The 17,732-nt window shown below is 41.1% G+C and overlaps 1 protein-coding gene across 1 annotated transcript in view; it reads left to right on the top strand.

Moving 5' to 3' along the window:
* Nckap5 (NCK associated protein 5) overlaps positions 1–17,732 on the top strand; it is a gene marked incomplete at its 5' end in the record, with an annotated part of 602,587 nt that overhangs the window by 457,768 nt on the left and 127,087 nt on the right. The window contains one exon of the mRNA XM_052201054.1: positions 17,269–17,463. Within this exon, the coding sequence (XP_052057014.1) occupies positions 17,269–17,463 (195 nt within the window). The remainder of the gene's footprint in view (positions 1–17,268; positions 17,464–17,732) is intronic.

Here is a 17,732-nt window from a genome sequence, read left to right as displayed (position 1 = left end):
CTAGATGATCTCATTGTCATGGGGAGTGGGGAACCTTGAAGAAGGGTTTTGAATATAGCTGTGGAATTAATTGTGTTCAAAAGCATTTTATAACGGGAATCCCAAAGAAGTAGAAAAGGACAAGGGAAAATAACAGCACGAACCAAGGCACTGTCCAAAGTAAGACGAGTCCTCACTGACGATGGGCCGTCGCAGAGGAAGAAATGCTAGGGAAAAAGAATATTGAAGTAAGAATTATTGTGATAGACCTAAAAAAATAATTATAAAAATTAGACTCAAGTGAGATCGCACCATGATTGGTTATTTTCATTAAATGTCTTTCTGAAGAACGTTTCAAAGACATTTCCTCTGCATCTGTCAGCAAGACAGCAAGGTCAGATAATGTGTTTTTTTTTTCTCTATATCCCAAAAAGGAAAGAAAGGCATAATTAATTAAACATCAACATTTACCAAAAATGATTTTTCCGTCCTGGGCTCAAATTCTTGTGAGTCTAAGAAATGACCATATAAATACTCTGTTATATAACACAAAGTTATGCAATATTCAGTTTTATAATAAATTCTTAAGGTATTAGAACCAAAACCTATGAATGCTAGCCCGAGAATCTGCATCACTCTTTATGGAATTTCAAATGGGCTGGTGAAAATTATATTTTTGAGAAGGGCAAAAACTGTGAGTCTAGTATGAGAGTCAAAAGTGTGAGGGCTTTTGTTTATGTTCTGTGTGTGTGTGTGTGGTGTGTGTGTGTGTGTGTGTGTTTAATAGGGAAGATTGTTTGATAAGTAAAGCTTCCATACAGAAATTATACTCCTCAGGCTAAGCTATTTGGGATAATTTTATTGAGCTTACTTTTGAGCAAGTTCTTACACATAACTATGAAAATTGCTCTATTACCCTACAGAAGGAACAAAAGTGTCTCCATCAAGCTGTATCTGATCCACAGCCATATTGGAAACACTTTCCCTTAAATGGAGCACACAGATATTTTCTAGTTCGTACAGGCAATGGGACACTTTGGGATGTTGGCAATATCAAAAGATACTTAGAGAATGTTTCTAAGACCTCTCTCCCCGGTTTGTCCCTGTTATGTGGGATGAGAGGCTAGGAAAACACTGTGTATAGCATCAGCGTAGGACTCAGTCAGAGGAATAGAAATAGGGCCCCTAGAAGCTAGGCTAGAGCAGGGAGGTTGGATCTGCTCTCTGAAGTGAATGCAAGTCCATTTTTACCAGCCATCATGAAGAGGCCAGTAAAAATGCTGGTGGTAAGGGTATTTACCATCAGGTCTGATCTCCTCGGACCCAGGTGGTTGAAGGAGTGGACCAATGTCTGACCAATTGTCCTGACTTCTACTTATGGACTATGACACATATGTCCACCTAGAAGGCACACACAAACACACAGATGCTATAATAATTGATTATAATTATAATTGATTAAATTAGAAAAGAAAAAGTACTTAAAAAGAAATCAATTCACGATCCAGGTCCCTAGAGGTAAGGAAGCGTGAGCCAGTAAGCGAGTTCAGGTCCAAATGGGTAGCCACCTAGTCACACAGAGACAGGGACAGGGCAGGCACAGAAGTCTATGGTACACAGCAGAGCAGCAAGACAGAGGCAGGAGCAGGTAAGGAACAGCTGTGTAGACAGAGGTAGCAGCAGGGAGTTGAGCTGTGTTCCTGCTGGTGGGACAGGTGCTAAGCCATGGTAAGAAGAGTGTGTATGATGTGTGTGTTTGGGGGGGGGGTGTTGCATAGATCTCAGGGGAATCACCGAATCCTCAAATTTCCTCTCCACTTTCTTCCAAAGTGTCTCCATTATGACTTACTGTTCTCATTGCTGTTTCAAAAATACTTAACAAAAGCAACTCGAGGAAGGGAGGGTTTGTCGTGGCTCACAGTTTTGGAGTGCACTAGTCCCATTGCAGTTAAGAAGGCACAATGATTAGAGCAGAAGGCCACTGGTCACATTACAGCCATCAGGGACCACAGAGTGGTGAGTGCTAGTACTCAGCAGGCTTTCTCTTTTTTAAATTATCAGTCCAGAGTCTCAGCCTATGGGATGTTGCGACTCGGAGTTAGAGTGGGGCTTCTCCATTAAACAGATTTTTTTTTTTGAGACACCCACGTGAGCACACCCAGAAGTGTGTTCCCATGATGATTCTCCATCCCATTAAGTTGACAATGAAGAGACCATCGAAATCATATTGAGAGAGGTATTAAGGGGAAGCTGGTGGGTAAAGTAAGCTTGATACCAAGTTCTTATTCATGAGCTGGCCATCTCACTTTGTAATTACAACACGAAGCCAAAAAGTGGAAGAAAAAGCCCTCTCTTCCAACTGATTTTTCCTCCAGAAAAGGATGAAAAGAGCAACTTTGGCAAACATAAAGCAGAAGAACCACAGTTGAACTTTGGATAATTATAGCTTTCACCAAGTTAGATAAATTCCAGGTGGTGAGATGATAAACAGGTTAAACATATTATTTGTAGAACTGGAGAGATGGTTCAGCAGTTAAGAGCCCTGACTGCTCTTGCAGAGGACCTGAGTTTAGTTCCCAGCACACACATGTGCTTATAACACCAGATCCAGGAAGATCAGGTAGAACACATACACACAATTTAAAATAAGAAAAAATAAAACCCTTAAAGAATATTTGTATCTGTCTTCTGTTGTTGAACCTAATATCCATGTTTGTGGAGTCTGTTATTCCAATGCATTCATGCTTATGTGTGGATATTTGTCTTTGAGTGTGGCACATGCATGTGTGCATGTGGATTGCCTTGCCCATGTATACATATGTGGTAATCATAAGTTGACATAGAAATGTTGCTCTTTACTGTTCTACCTTAGTTTTTATTCTTAACTGTTTTTAATGTGTGTATGTGTGGGTACATTGGGTGTATATGTGCATATGTGTGTATGTGTATGCACATGTGTGTATATGCATTTGTGGGGTGTGTGTGTGTGTGTGTGTGTGTGTGTGTGTGTGTGTGGTGGGCTTCTCTCTCTGTGCTATTTTTGTCTGGGTGGTTCTCTCACTGATCTAGCTGAAAGGACTAGTTAGACTGAGAGGCCAGCAAGTCCTAGGGATCCTCCTCTCTATGACCATCGGTCAGCCCTGGGATTACAGGAATACACTCCTGTGCTGGGCTTTCTGAATGGGTTTTAGAGATCAAAACTTGGATCATCATGCTTGTGTCTGCTGAGCCATCTCTGTGGCCCCAGATGCTCCTTTTTAATAGAGGAGGGAAGCTGTGCACATGATTATAATGTTAGATTAATTATCTTAAGGAATATGAATAAGGAAATGGAACTCATGGCCACATAACCTTTTGTTTTATTGTCTTTGTTTTACTCTAAAGCAAAGCTATTAACTTCTGAAATCCTAGCAGGGAAAATGTCACACCCTCCTTTCCAAACTTGAGGAAGTACAACAATAAAAATGAAAGCTGTTTATCACTTTCTTTCTGTGGTTCACCTAGCACATTTCACTGTGTCCCCAGACTTCTCAGATGAAGAGCTCAGCTTTGACCTCACCTCAACCACTAAATAAAGTCGTGGTGTCTTCCTGGCCTTAGCAATCACTACCTTGAAGTTAAGACATCATCATGTTCTGAGCCCAAACCTAGAGGCAGAATTCTGCTAGATGCAATAAGCCTTCAGCGAGCATCTGAGAAACTGTAGCATGATAAATAATGGGAGAAACATAATGGAAAACTCTGGCCCTCCAGCCTCGCTCTGCTGGCTCTGATCTCCACTCTCCACAGCCATCATTAACCACACAGCCGCAGAGTAAGTCCCTGCCACTCTCAAGGGAGCACTCACCTTGATCCCCTCAGATAAAGGACAACCTGTCCTTGGCACAGTGTTAAAGAGAACATCCCTAAATCTTGTCTTCCAGATGCAGGCCTCTGCAGAGCCTAAGGCTGGCTGCCTGAAGACTACTGAACACACACCACACACACACACACACACACACACACACACACACTGATCTGATATGCAACTTAGATACCAACTGCCCTTACATTGCTGGGTCCTTGAGTCACACTTCTTAATTTATGCTGGTGTAAGCAATGGGTCTTTGCTATGAATTGGAATATACTTTACCTCTTCCAGAACTTTCCCACCCCCATTCCTGCACACAGTGATTGTTGTTGATCTAATTGCAACAAACTGAAATTTGTAGTCTAAGAACCCAATTTGCTCTGCTGAAATAGTTATATATGACTGTGTGTATGCATATACATACATATAAATATACATAAATACCTATATATTGTCCTGTTCAGCATTAACCGCATACTTGAAACAGCCTAAAATATCTTCATAAAAGTATTCTTCATTGAGTAATTGTCTTTATCAGGTTGGTCTATGGACATTTCTATAGGAGATTGTCTTGATGGATAAAGAGGAGCCTAGTGCACTGAGTGGTACCATTTCCTAGGCAGTGGTCCTGGGCTGTAGAAGAAAGAGAACTAAGCATAAGCGTGTGGGTAATCCAGTTAGCAGCCAGACTGTGACCTGGACATTCATTATAGTGGGGACATCAAGGTAGCAGGAGTATGTGAATCCCTCTCTCTTTTCCTCTTCCTTCCTCTCCCTCTCCCTCTGTTTATGTGACTTTGTTATTCTTTATATTAAAACCAAATTATATCTAGGAATCTTGTGTTAGAGATTTAACACTTAACATGTTTCACATAAGTGAATGCATCCGTCTAGAGGGATACTAACAGTGAACGTGAAATATAGGTAAGTGTGATAAGAATATGCATATAATTAGGTTGAGGATTCTGGCATTATGCCTTACTCCCACTGAAAATGGCTTTAGTTAAATTTCCCCATGAGTCTTAGGAGGTGGTTCAATGGATGAAGCACTTGCCATGCAAGCATGAGTACCTGAGTTTGAATCCTCAGACCCCATATAAAGCTGGACACATCTGTAATATCAATGCTCCTACAGGGAGATGAGAAGGAGAGGTAGTCAAGTCCCTGGAAGAACTGGTGTGGGCCACGAAGTACAGAAAACCCTGTCCCACGTCAAATGGAAGGAGAAGACTAGAGTGTGAGACTGTCCTCAGATCTCCACACCTGCACTGTGATACATTTTCTTCTGCATATTCACTGCAAACACACACACACACACACACACACACCTGCTTCCTTTACTTCCCTACCATAATGGGCTATACCTAGGAACTTGTATCAAAAGAAAAAAATCTTTCCCCCTTAAGTTGCTTAAGGGAATTGATTGATCAATTAGATAAAAACCAGCAGCACAGTGCATCATTGAAGAGGGTAGGTTTTGACAGACACATATTCATGCACTATGTTAAATGGTGACATCATATATCTGAGAAGAAAGAGCGAGGCACAATCATGAACTGAATGAGAAGTCAGCTATCTAATCTACAGAGGACTCTTCCCTCAAATCACATGATCTACCACTCAAAAAAATCATCATTTCTTTTGTTTAATGTCATTTCCCATAACTGCTGCTGCTGTTTGCATATTGATAAATGTATCATTAAGTCTTAAAAATATAATTCGTTTGGCACTCTCTCAATCTCTTAAACCTGTACGTGGATGGAGAAAGTCTAAGAACATCTTTTCTCTCTGGGTTGTAATGAGCATTAATTGGCTACTTATTGAACATAATACACTATGACAGGTTCTGATTAGTTAACAATAAGGAATCCTAGATCTCAGAAAGAACTCGAGAAAGGTGTTATAAAAATCATGCAGAAACTGTATCATTTTGCTAAATACTGATAGGAATCTTAGTAGTCTTAAAAACTTTGAATTTTTATAGCAACTTTCAGCAAATTTTGAAAGTGTCTCTACAATCAGAGAGGAAATGGGTACAAATATGAAACAAACAAGCAAATACAAATTTGAAACTCAGCTGATAAGGACAACTAGTCTACCTGGAGCAGGAAAAAATACTATTAACATTACTTTACGATGAGGTATATTCCTGCTAGAGTATATATTGTTCAAGAGGTATCCTACAAAGATTTATTGAGTGCCTAGCTAACCAAGTGTACAGGATTCTCATGAAAATTTACCCTGATAATAGAAACAGATGGAAGACGGTCATTTTATTGGAATTTATTTTTCCTATGACAACATGGCCAATTTTCTGGGACAAAGTGACCTCTGCAAGGCCAATCTTGCAGTCCTCTAGCATTTCCTAATAGCAGAAAATCTAAGATATTTTTCAAACTCTCTCTCTCTCTCTCTCTCTCTCACACACACACACACACACACACACACACACACACACACACGCACGCACACTCTCTCTCCCTCTCCCTCTCCTTCTCCCTGCTTTTCTCTCCCTCTCTCCCTCCCTCCCTCCCTCCCTCCCTCCCTCCCTCATTCCCTTCTCCCTCATGTGTGGGAGGTGTTGTGATTTACGTGTATTTGAGGAAAACATGCATTCGACAGGTTACATGTGGAGATTGGAGGATGACCTCAGGTGGTGATCCTCACCTTCTATCTTGTTCGAGACATGTTCTCCTGTTGTTCACCACTAGGTGTGGCATGATAGTTGTCCATGGAAGATTCTGATTTCTCCATCTCCCATCTCACTACGGGATTATAGAATTATAAATGCATGTGCTGCCATGTGCAGCTTTAAGTGGTTGCTGAAGATGGAATCTCTGGACTTCTCACTGTTGCTACAGGCCTTTCACTCCATGAGTTATCTCCCAGCCCTTAGATCGGCCTCACTATGCAACAAGTCCACTCTATGCTTGAAAGGATCAGAATTTTTTGATCTCTGAAATTATCAAAGTTATGACCAAGACAAACCAGAATAACAGAGATCATTTTTTAAATGCCACTAGCCTGGCAAAAACATGACACATAAATCGTGGTCTTTATTGTATTTGCAATTAAACAAATCAAATTTAGTGTCCACTGGAAAGCCTTAGCAATTAGTATAAAGATTGATATAGTGAAATATCTTCACTATAGCAGGTCTCCCAAACAAAACTGAAACATATAAAAAAAATCACTATATAATTGAATAGCACGTTAAGTATTAATGCACAGAATCTTCTGAATCCCCAGGTCCCTGATGCAATTACTTTCTATTCACATTAATTGTTCCAAGCAGATGATGCTAATAACTTTCAGTTAAAATGTATTCAAAGGAAGATTTCCTAAGATCAGTACCATTTAGATATAAGGTCACTTTTATTATTTGCTTAGATTTTTAACCATGCCTGAACATAATAAAATTAACCTTGTGACTATTTTCACTTTTTTAATGAGAGTATTAAAAGTTAATCTTCACACTAGCCAGTAAATGTATTAGGGTATAGATGGTGTTCCTAATACTTATCAATGTGCCAACACATCTGTAATGTATCTGAGTGACTGAAAGTCTGAGGGAAACCTGCTACAGAAGAGATATATATTTTTTTGGTTGGTTGGATTTTCTCTGTTTTGTTTTTTGAGGTTTTTTTGATATATGGTCTCCCACTGGCCTGGAAATAACCCAAGCAGGCTAGGCTGGCTTGCCACGAGGCCCAGTGTTCCTCCGGACTCTGTGCTTCCAGCTCTGTGGTAGCAAGCATACATGATCATGTCTGTCTGTCATTTTTAAAAAAGTTTATTTTATTTTTTGAAATTTTAATATAATTACATCATTATCCCCTTTCCTTTCCTTTCTTCAAGCCTTCCATACTCTCTGTCAAATAATAGACATTTTCATTAATTGTCTATTAATACATTGGTATTGTATACATATGTTTATATATGTGAATATATTTCCAAAATATATCCGTGCAACCTACTCAGTCTGTTAACTGTTACTTTATGTACATTTTTGAGCTGACTATTTGGTATTGGGTCATCAATTGGCATGTTCTTCGCTGGCAAAGACTATTTTATGAGTCTTGAAGCTCAAACACAGGTTTTCACATTTGTACAGCAGTACTTTACTGACTGAGTCATCTCCCCAACCCAGTGCATCTTTTTATTTTCTTCTAAGAATTTTCTTAGGCAAACCGTCAGATTGTAAAATTGTGAATGTCGTTTATAAAATGCAACTTGCAAATACAAGCACACACACAGAGAACTCTGAAGAACAAGAACAGACTTGTGTGGGCCCTGACAGGTTTTGTCCTAATGGGAACTACCAAACTCTGTAGAAATCTATCGGTCCCAAGTCAGATTTTGAAACAAAGAAGTAAAGTAATGCTACCCGACATCTCTGCTTGGTTTTACCTTAGAAACGCCACTCCCATGTCATGGCTCGCTCTTCTGGTGATCTGCTCTCAGAGTCTGACACTGTCAAGGAGATATTGAGCTGCATGTGAGTCTCCCAGCTGTATTCATGGAAGTGTTTGGTCTTTTTCTTACTTCCATCAACTCTGATGTCACAAGCAAACCACAAGATACACCTCTCAAGCATCCTCAGGCAGAAAGCAACACCGTATTTTCTTGTGTTCTCTGAAATTCAATAACGTGTTCCCCTGTTGCTAGAGTAATCAGGAAGTGTCACTCTCTGCAAAAGTATTGTAAATTTTGGCTTGGTCCCCAAGATAGCATTTTGGGTATTGATTACACATCAGAGTCTCTGAGTAATGGTCAAGGGGCTTTTTATTAAAGCCCATGTCCCATGTTATCTCTTCTTCTCTTATGATATATTATGTATGAACTTTTAAAAATTCATGGGTTCTGCATTTTCCCCCTGTCATTTGGGTAAACTCTGTGCTTGTTTGGTAAAACTTCAACAATGATAGCTTTTAACTTTCACTGGCTTAAAAAGAGTTATTGGAAAAAAACACACACAGCCATATAAATACATACTGAAAAACATTAGGTTTAAAAATGGCAGGAGCAAGTCTGGAAAACTAGACTTCTATTTTGCCATATAATTTTGTCAGTTGCAGATAATATATTCCATATCTGATATAAATATTCTCGTTAAATTGGAATGACATTTCAGTAAAATACTGTCATTTTCTACATCTGCAAAGACCTCAAAGCCCCTGATCTATACTGTGACCTTAAGATTATGAATCTTGAAAATTTGTAGTTTTTATTAAAGAAATTCTTGGCTTCAGTCTCTGTGTTTCTATATATATCATTAAATTGAAACTATAGCTTTTATTTTGCATTTCTCATATTATGAATATCAGAGACCATGAACCAGTCAAGTTGGTAGTCTAGAATAGAATTTGAAAGAGACAGTTGTAGAGGAGCAAGGAATGGATTTTACCAATTAAATGGATGTAAATAAGATAATGCTGCAAATCAATATTCACTTTCCACAAAAATAGTATTTAATAACCATCACCATAAGCTTCTATTGACAACTGTGACTAGTAGGATGCATTGCACCTGGGGGTCTCTGGTTGGTTGGCTCCCTATGTTGCACCTCATTGGACATTGTAACATTACGGCTAAGATTTGGGCTTGGAAACTTACTTACATGTCTTGTTGCTGTAACAAATAACCAAGATGGCAACTTAAGGGCAAGATGGCTCACTGGGTCCCACATTTCTCAGGGATACAGTCTGTTATGGTAGAAGGCATCACTACATGAATAGTAGACAAGGTGGTATACATTGCATCTGCAGAGAGCAGAAAGGAAATGGGACTGGCACATGAAATACGTGCATGGCAGGAGATAGCTTACCCATAACCATAGGAAGGAAGATGAAGAAATGTGTTTCCAGAAACTTCTGTCAGTTATCCCCAGGAAGACTGTGTACCAAGTTTGGGTTATTGTCTAATAAAGCTATCTCAGGATTTATATGCAAAGAGATGTAAAATAAGGTTATTTGATGGGGAAGTCTATAAGTTTACAGTTTAGTTGAAGAGCCTCAACATGTGTGTGTGTGTATGTGTGTGTGTGTGTATGTGTGTGTGTGTGTATGCGTGCGCGTGTGCGCCCACAAGCAGAAATTCTAAAATCCACCATATGCTTGGGGATTGATCAGCCTTCATAATTACCTAATGTAACAAGATCTCAGTGACCTCTACTGATCAAAAAGAGAACTGGGGTGCAGAGGGGTTAAGTAACTTTTCCCCAAAAATCAAAGAGCAAGGATATGGAAGAGCAGGGTTTCAAGCCTCATAAATGGCCCCAGAAGTCAAGTGCTTGACCACAGAACAGCTGTTAAGCAGAGCAGGTAATGATTGGTGGATAAGAGCAAACATCAGAGGAGAGCCAGCTGTAGAGCATGACAGTAGAATTCTCGTCTGCATGCCTTTTAAATTAAGTGAGGTAAGGATGGAGTTTCCCAAATGGAAGATTGGCTCTACCTCCCTTTAGTGGAGAATTCCTCTCTAACCAGCCTACACCTATGTTCTATGGCCGTTCACCCCAGCAGTGCTAGAGATGAAGGTGGGTCCATGGAAATAAAGCTGAGACAGAATTACCTTTCAGAAGAACTTTAGTAGGATAGCTGTAGGCTCTCAACCATAGGCTTTAATTTGCAGAACAGTAGAAGGGATAGTCACTGCATGCATTCTTCTGGAATCCTGAAGAGAGAGCTGTCACTCCCTTCCATTTCCAGAGTATTAACAAAGCTATGGCATCATAGTACAGACAGTGATGGAGTCTAGAAGGGAGAGAGCCTTCAATTCTATAAGATGAGGGGAAGTTCCAGTTCTTACAAATTTTATTGCATGCATTGGAAGTGCTCAGGTGGAAGTACTAGATGAGAGGCTCCAATTGAACAAGATCCCCCGTATGATTTGTGTGCCCATAAAGAGCATGTTTTAATACACCTCTTTGTTTAATCTCTCCCACTACATAGGCTGACTTTCCCCAGCTCCCTCAAGTGTCTTATACAGTATCTCTCTTGGCACTCAAGGTTAACTCCAAGGGAGAGCTGGCAGTTCTTTCTCAAGTCTACCCATCTTCTACATTCTAATTTCTTTTCACTTTAATCCATCCTCTAAATGGGTGTATGCACATGAGTAATGGCTGAGCAAAAAGGCTTCTGCTTTCTTAGGCCGAGGCATTGAGTTGAGCTGTACAAATAGATGTGTTTTTGCTAGACAGAGAGTGTAGGAATAGATGGGCCAGAAGAGGGAATAACATCTAAACTCTGGTATCCTAGGAGAAAGTAGAAGAAAAAGTCACCGGAACCCATGTGGAAAGCTATTGGAGGTGTTTAACTCTAGGTCATGTGGCTAGATGCAGCCACAGTTGCTTGCTGGAGAGCAGGTAAAATCTATTAGAGCAGAAGCTGTTCTATTTAACAAATGCCACCAGATAAGTCCCATAACAATACATAAAAGACTAGACTGACACCTTTAAAGCATTAACGTACAAATAGATGCTAATGGGATATTTCTGGAAGTTTACATAGGGATGAATTCTACATGTCTACACTAGCAGAGGCATCAATACTGTTTAGTTGGTAGAGTACTAGTACACAAAGCCCTGGGTTCCACCTCCAGCACCATGTAAACTGAGCATGGTAGTGCATGCTTTTAAGCCTGAGAATTAGATGTAGGAAGATCAGAAGTTCAAAGTCATCCTTGGTGTTGTGGTTTGGATGTGAAGTGTCTCCCACCAATAGGCATTCATGTTTGAACAATGGGTTCCCAGCCGATGGCACTCTTTTAGAAGGTTCAGGAACACTGGAGATGTTACCGACCGTGTGGGGGTCTGCCGTGGGAGAACCAGGGTTCCTTGGTCCAGGAAGACACAGGTCCGGCGGAAACATGACAAACTGACATGACCACAGAGGTGGTTTAAAATCTAAGTGTATTTCTCGGGTATCTCTCAAAGTCCAGTCCAGTCAACATCTCGAATAAAGCATCATATACATTTGTAAAAGGCTTTCTCGAGCAATACAGGGTGTTTACCCAAAGTCCAGGGTCCATGTGACTAAACTGCTTCTTCATCTTGGTTTCGATGTTATGCCGGCTGGGGAGCTGAAGAAGGATGGTTTTCGTGCCTAGCCTCCTGGAGAAAATGGCGACAGACATTGTAGAACTTGAGAAGCTATCTTGCTTCCGCTGTCTTTTAAGAGTCCTTTTGCCTAGTCTGCTGGTTGCATTCTTCTCTGTACCATGCTTGGGGCCATCGTAGGCCCTGGGCGATCAGCTAGCAGTCTCTAGCCTCTAGCCTGGTAAAGCTAACTGGCTGTAGCTTGATGAATTAACTAACTCATTCCTCCTCCGAGTGACTCTTTCTCAGGTAGAGAGAATCTGTTGTCTCTCTCTGTAAATAAAAAGTATCTACTGTCTCTCTGTCTATCTCTCTGCTCTCTCTCTCTCTCTCCCTCCCTCTCTCTCTCTCTCTCTCTCTCTCTCTCTCTCTCTCTCTCTCTCGCTCTCTCTCTCTCTGACTCAATTTAGTCTCTCTGAGTTAGTAAGTATAAACTGTATCTTGAATCCCTGAATCAAACCTGGTTAAGCTAAGAAAAGTTGTTTTCCTTAAGGGCTCTCTGCATGAGGCCTGTAACACAAAAGGCCAATTCCTCATAAAGCTTCCCTTGCTATTCAGGTGGGCCTGAGATAGCCTGTCTGTAAGCAAAATCAAGAGTCAGCAGGCAGAACCAGATTAACTTATGGGAGGGAGGTAGCTAGGGAACCAATTCAAATGTAAATTCTTTCTACCTAGCCCAAATACTCATCTGTAAGCAGGGACCTCATAAGATTTTTCAGATGTAAATATTCTTAGTCTGGGCTATTATTTGTAAAACCATCTGCCCTGAAAGGTAGTAGACTAGAACCTGTGACTGGAATTTCTGGAATGCCTTTTTTACCATAATAACATAAGTGGTTGAAGCAAAGCAGAATTTTTTGTTATATGATGGATTCTAACATATCTATATTTGCTTGGTTAGGCCATGTCTCAGCTATAAGCAAATAGGAGAGTTTAAGAAATTGCCAAGTGAGATTTGTCTGCTTCTAAATATACGGGGAGGTCCATTATTCCCAGGAGACATTTTTTTCTTTCGCCTCTGTCTGTAAAATATCATGTTTACAGACTTTCACTGGGCCCCTTGGCATCAGAGGTAGAATCAATGGAGGAAGGCATAGAGGTGTAACCTACACCCACTCTTGAATATGAAAACATGACCAGCCAGCTTTCTACTCCCCCACCCCCTCGCTCCTCATCTTCCCTGCCATGATGGACTGTAGCACTCTGAAACTATCAGCCAAAATAAACCATTTACCCTATAAGTCACTTTTGTCAAAGCATTTTGTCACAACACAAAGTAATTAAGAAACTTTGCTACAGGCTGAGAAAGAAATTAGGGAAATGACACCCTTCACAGTAGCCACAAACAGTATAAAGTACCTTGGGGTGACTCTTACCAAACATGTGAAAGATCTGTATGACAAGAACTTGAAGACTCTGAAGAAGGAAATGGAAGAAGACCTCAAAAAATGGAAAAAACTCCCATGCTCATGGATCGGCAGGATTAATATAGTTAAAATGGCCATTTTGCCAAAAGCAATATACAGATTCAACGCAATACCCATCAAAATCCCAACTCAATTCTTCATAGAGTTAGAAAGAGCAATTCTCAAATTCATCTGGAATAACAACAAACCCAGGATATCTAAAACTATTCTCAACAACAAAAGAAATTCTGGGGGAATCAGTATTCCTGACCTCAAGCAATGCTACAGAGCAATAGTGTTAAAAACTGCATGGTACTGGTACAGTGACAGGCAGGCAGATCAATGGAACACGACTGAAGATCCAGAAATGAACCCACACACCTATGGCCACTTGATCCTCGACAAAGAGGCTGAAAACATCCAATTGAAAAAAGATAGCCTTTTCAGTAAATGGTGCTGGTTCAACTGGAGGTCAGCATGCAGAAGAATGCGAATTGATCCATCCTTGTCTCCCTGTACTAAGCTCAACTCCAAATGGATCAAGGACCTCCACATAAAGCCAGACACTCTGAAGCTAATAGAAAAGAAACTGGGGAAGACCCTTGAGGACATCAGTACAGGGGGGAAGTTTCTGAACAGATCACCAATAGTGTGTGCTCTAAGATCAAGAATTGACAAATGGGACCTCATAAAATTACAAAGTTTCTGTAAGGCAAAGGACACCATCAAAAGGACAAATCAGCAACCAACAAATTGGGAAAAGATCTTCACCAACCCTACATCAGATAGAGGGCTAATATCCAATATATACAAAGAACTCAAGAAGTTAGACTCCAGCAAACCAAACACCCCTATTAAAAAATGGGGTACAGAGTTAAACAAAGTATTCTCACCTGAAGAACTTCGGATGGCAGAGAAACACCTTAAAAAATGCTCAACTTCATTAGTCATTAGGGAAATGCAAATCAAAACAACCCTGAGATTTCACCTTACACCAGTCAGAATGGCTAAGATTAAAAATTCAGGAGACAGCAGGTGTTGGCGAGGATGTGGAGAAAGAGGAACACTCCTCCACTGCTGGTGGGGTTGCAAATTGGTACAACCACTCTGGAAATCAGTCTGGTGGTTCCTCAGAAAACTGGGCACGTCACTTCTGGAAGATCCTGCTATACCACTCCTGGGCATATACCCAGAGGATTCCCCAGCATGTAATAAGGATACATGCTCCACTATTTTCATAGCAGCCCTATTTATAATAGCCAGAAGCTGGAAAGAACCCAGGTATCCCTCAACAGAAGAATGGATGCAAAAAATGTGGTATATATACACAATGGAGTCCTATTCAGCCATTAGAAACAATGAATTCATGAAATTCTTAGACAAATGGATGGAGCTAGAGAACATCATACTAAGTGAGGTAACCCTGTCTCAAAAGATCAATCATGGTATGCACTCACTAATAAGCGGATATTAACCTAGAAAACTGGAATACCCAAAACATAATCCACATCAAATGAGGTACAAGAAGAACGGAGGAGTGGCCGTTTGTTCTGGAAAGATTCAGTGAAGCAGTATAAGGCAAAACCAGAACGGGGAAGTGGGAAGGGATGGGTGGGAGAACAGGGGAAGGGAAGGGGGCTGATGGGACTTTCAGGGAGTGGGGGACCAGAAAAGGGGATATCATTTGAAATGTAAATAAAAAATATATCGAATAAAAAAAAGAAAATAAAAAAAAATAATACTTCCCTTATAAGGATTGGTTATCAGGATTAACTGAGATAAAATATGATAATATATATATATGTATATATATATATATATATACACATATAAAAGAAACTTTGCTACATAGTGAGTTCAAGGCCAACCATCAACAGTTGCTTGAAACCCTATCTGAGAAAAAGAAAGCGAATAGAGCTTTTGACTGACTATAGATATCTGTTAAGAAGCAAGTATAGACTTATTTTAAGTTGCATCTAACAATATATAAGGGCATCATTGATAGATAGTGCTGAAAACTGGATCTTGAGACAAGTTTCTCCTGTCATGATTCTTAGTTCCAAATTTTAGCAGGGAGAAATAGGATATGAAGAAAATCTTGGCATTTTTTTTTTAACAATCACTTAAAGAGATCACTATGCAGCAAAAAATATAGTATCTGTAGCAAGGCAGATGAAATGATTGAGTGTTATAGTTATTGATTAGCAAGAAAATTAAATGTGCCCTCTGTACTCTGTGAGGGTTTAAGGTTTACCACACGTACTCTCTCATCATGGCTGCCTGCCGGCAGGGGTGCAGAGAGCAGACTGGGGTGTTTCTCACCATCATTTAGAGTTGCATTTGCAGGACAGTGATAAGTACTCAGGTACTAATGGCACCCATAAAATGTCAATAAATTGCATAAGTAAGAGGCTTCACACCTCTGCAAGTGGCATGGAGACAGATAGCACCCGACTGGCAGGTTTCAGACAAGGCATTCTAAAGATAGGCCAGAATTAGACGGTAATGGAGAGCTCCAGCTCTGAATCAGGATGCTAAATTAATTTAGCCTGTCCACTCTGCGGAGCCTCATCTGTTACACCTGCAAGGAGGCTGTCGAGATGCACGTGGGTGTTTACCACTTTATCTGTTGCCTGGGGTTTATGTGGGCCCCTAGAAATTCTAACCACTTTGGCCTTCTGTGTGAGGTCCCTATCTGTGAGGTATGGGGGCTGTTAGCATTCACACAGCCAACCAGACATGAGAAGTCCTCTGATGGAGATACGGGACACCTACGCTTTGTGCCTTCCTGCAGCTCACGGTACCTTGCAAGTCTGCACAGATAAACTGGGGTATAGGTGATAGCTGACATAGAATAGCCTCCCCCCTCCCCAGAAGGGAATCGAGGAGTGATATTGCCCACTCAACGAATGAGGCCTCTGGGAGAAATAAACACAAGAATGTGATTTTGTGGCAGTATAGAACCTGATTTGTACCATTCAGCTAAAGTCTAATGCCGATGCCCTTGAGTCCTATAGCCAAGAATGTGTCTTCTTCCATCTGGAACATTTGGTTGTGTTGTTGTTGTTTCATTTTGTTCTGCAAAGCTGGAAAGATAGTGAACCCTGGATCTCATATATAGTAGCAAAACATTCTCCCACCAGCTGTACTCCTTGGGCCCGGGTCTTGTTTTGATATTGATTGGGTCGCTTACGGTATGGGTAGATACAATGAGGATCCACTGTTGTGATAATGACGGTACCTTGAGATAAGCTGAACACCCTCTGTAGATCAGACATAAGCATAAGCTTCCTATCTGGAACCTCACAACCCTCTCAACCGTGCTAGCGGTTTATACCCGGTCTTACCTTTGCAGTGCATTGGAAAGGGAAAATATAGCTAGCAAAGCTGAACCACCTCCTGGAGCCACTCAGTGTGATGCAGAGCTATGGGGTGGGGGGGGTGGGGGGCTGGGCACGGAGCACGACTTAGCTCAGTACTTAAAATGCCTGCCTCCCAAACTTGAAGTTTGATCTCCAAAAGCTCACACTAAAAACCAGAAACAAATAACAGTAAAAACTAGGCATTGTGGCATACGCTTGTGGCCTCTGTAGTGGGAAGGCAGAAGCAGGTCCCTGACACTCATTTGCCAGAAAGCCTGTCTTCTTGGTGAGTTCTAGGCCAGTGAGGTCTTTAAATAGGTATCCCAAGGAAAGACACCCTGAGGTTGTCCTTTAGTTTCCACAAGTTTGTACTTGAGCATGTATGCTCACATAACCCTCCCCACACACATGCTCACACCTACACACACACACACACACACACACACACACACACACACTGAGCCTAAGATCCATGTGGTCCCCCAAACTTGAGCTTCTAACCACTTACTCTAAGATCATTGGGTGTTTACTTCTTAAGCCAATACTTTGCTGAGCCCTGTCCTGCTTTTTCAGGAACACCTCCAGAATGCAAAATCAGGAACCCCTGCCTTGAAACACTCTGGCTCAGGGTTTGTCATCCCTGATCACCTCTGTCCTCGAAACAGCTGTAGCAGCAGCGGCAGCGAGCTGTCGCTGTCAAGCACCTGCAGCGAGTACTCCAGTGGCTCCTCCTACACGTGGCAAGACAGGAAGCTCATTGGGAAAAGGGTAAGGCTCCTGTCATGCAAGTCAGCTTCAGAGAGAACAGGAAGGAAATCCTTTGCTGGCTGGAATTTGGTCATGGAGGTAGAGTGAGTGGGTGGTGGTAAGGGAAGGAGCATTCGCTGACTGTCTCCCCATTGACCATGAAGACCGGCGCTGATGAGTGCCGTGGGCTCATAAAACACAAAACATGATGGGGCTGTACATCAGATAACTACAGAACAGGCAGACAAATTACTGGAACAGGATGTTGGGAGCAAGGTTTGATAAAAGGA

This window comes from Apodemus sylvaticus, chromosome 12 (assembly GCF_947179515.1).
Source record: "Apodemus sylvaticus chromosome 12, mApoSyl1.1, whole genome shotgun sequence".
Taxonomy (NCBI): domain Eukaryota; kingdom Metazoa; phylum Chordata; class Mammalia; order Rodentia; family Muridae; genus Apodemus; species Apodemus sylvaticus.
This window is presented reverse-complemented; position numbering and strand designations above follow the sequence as displayed.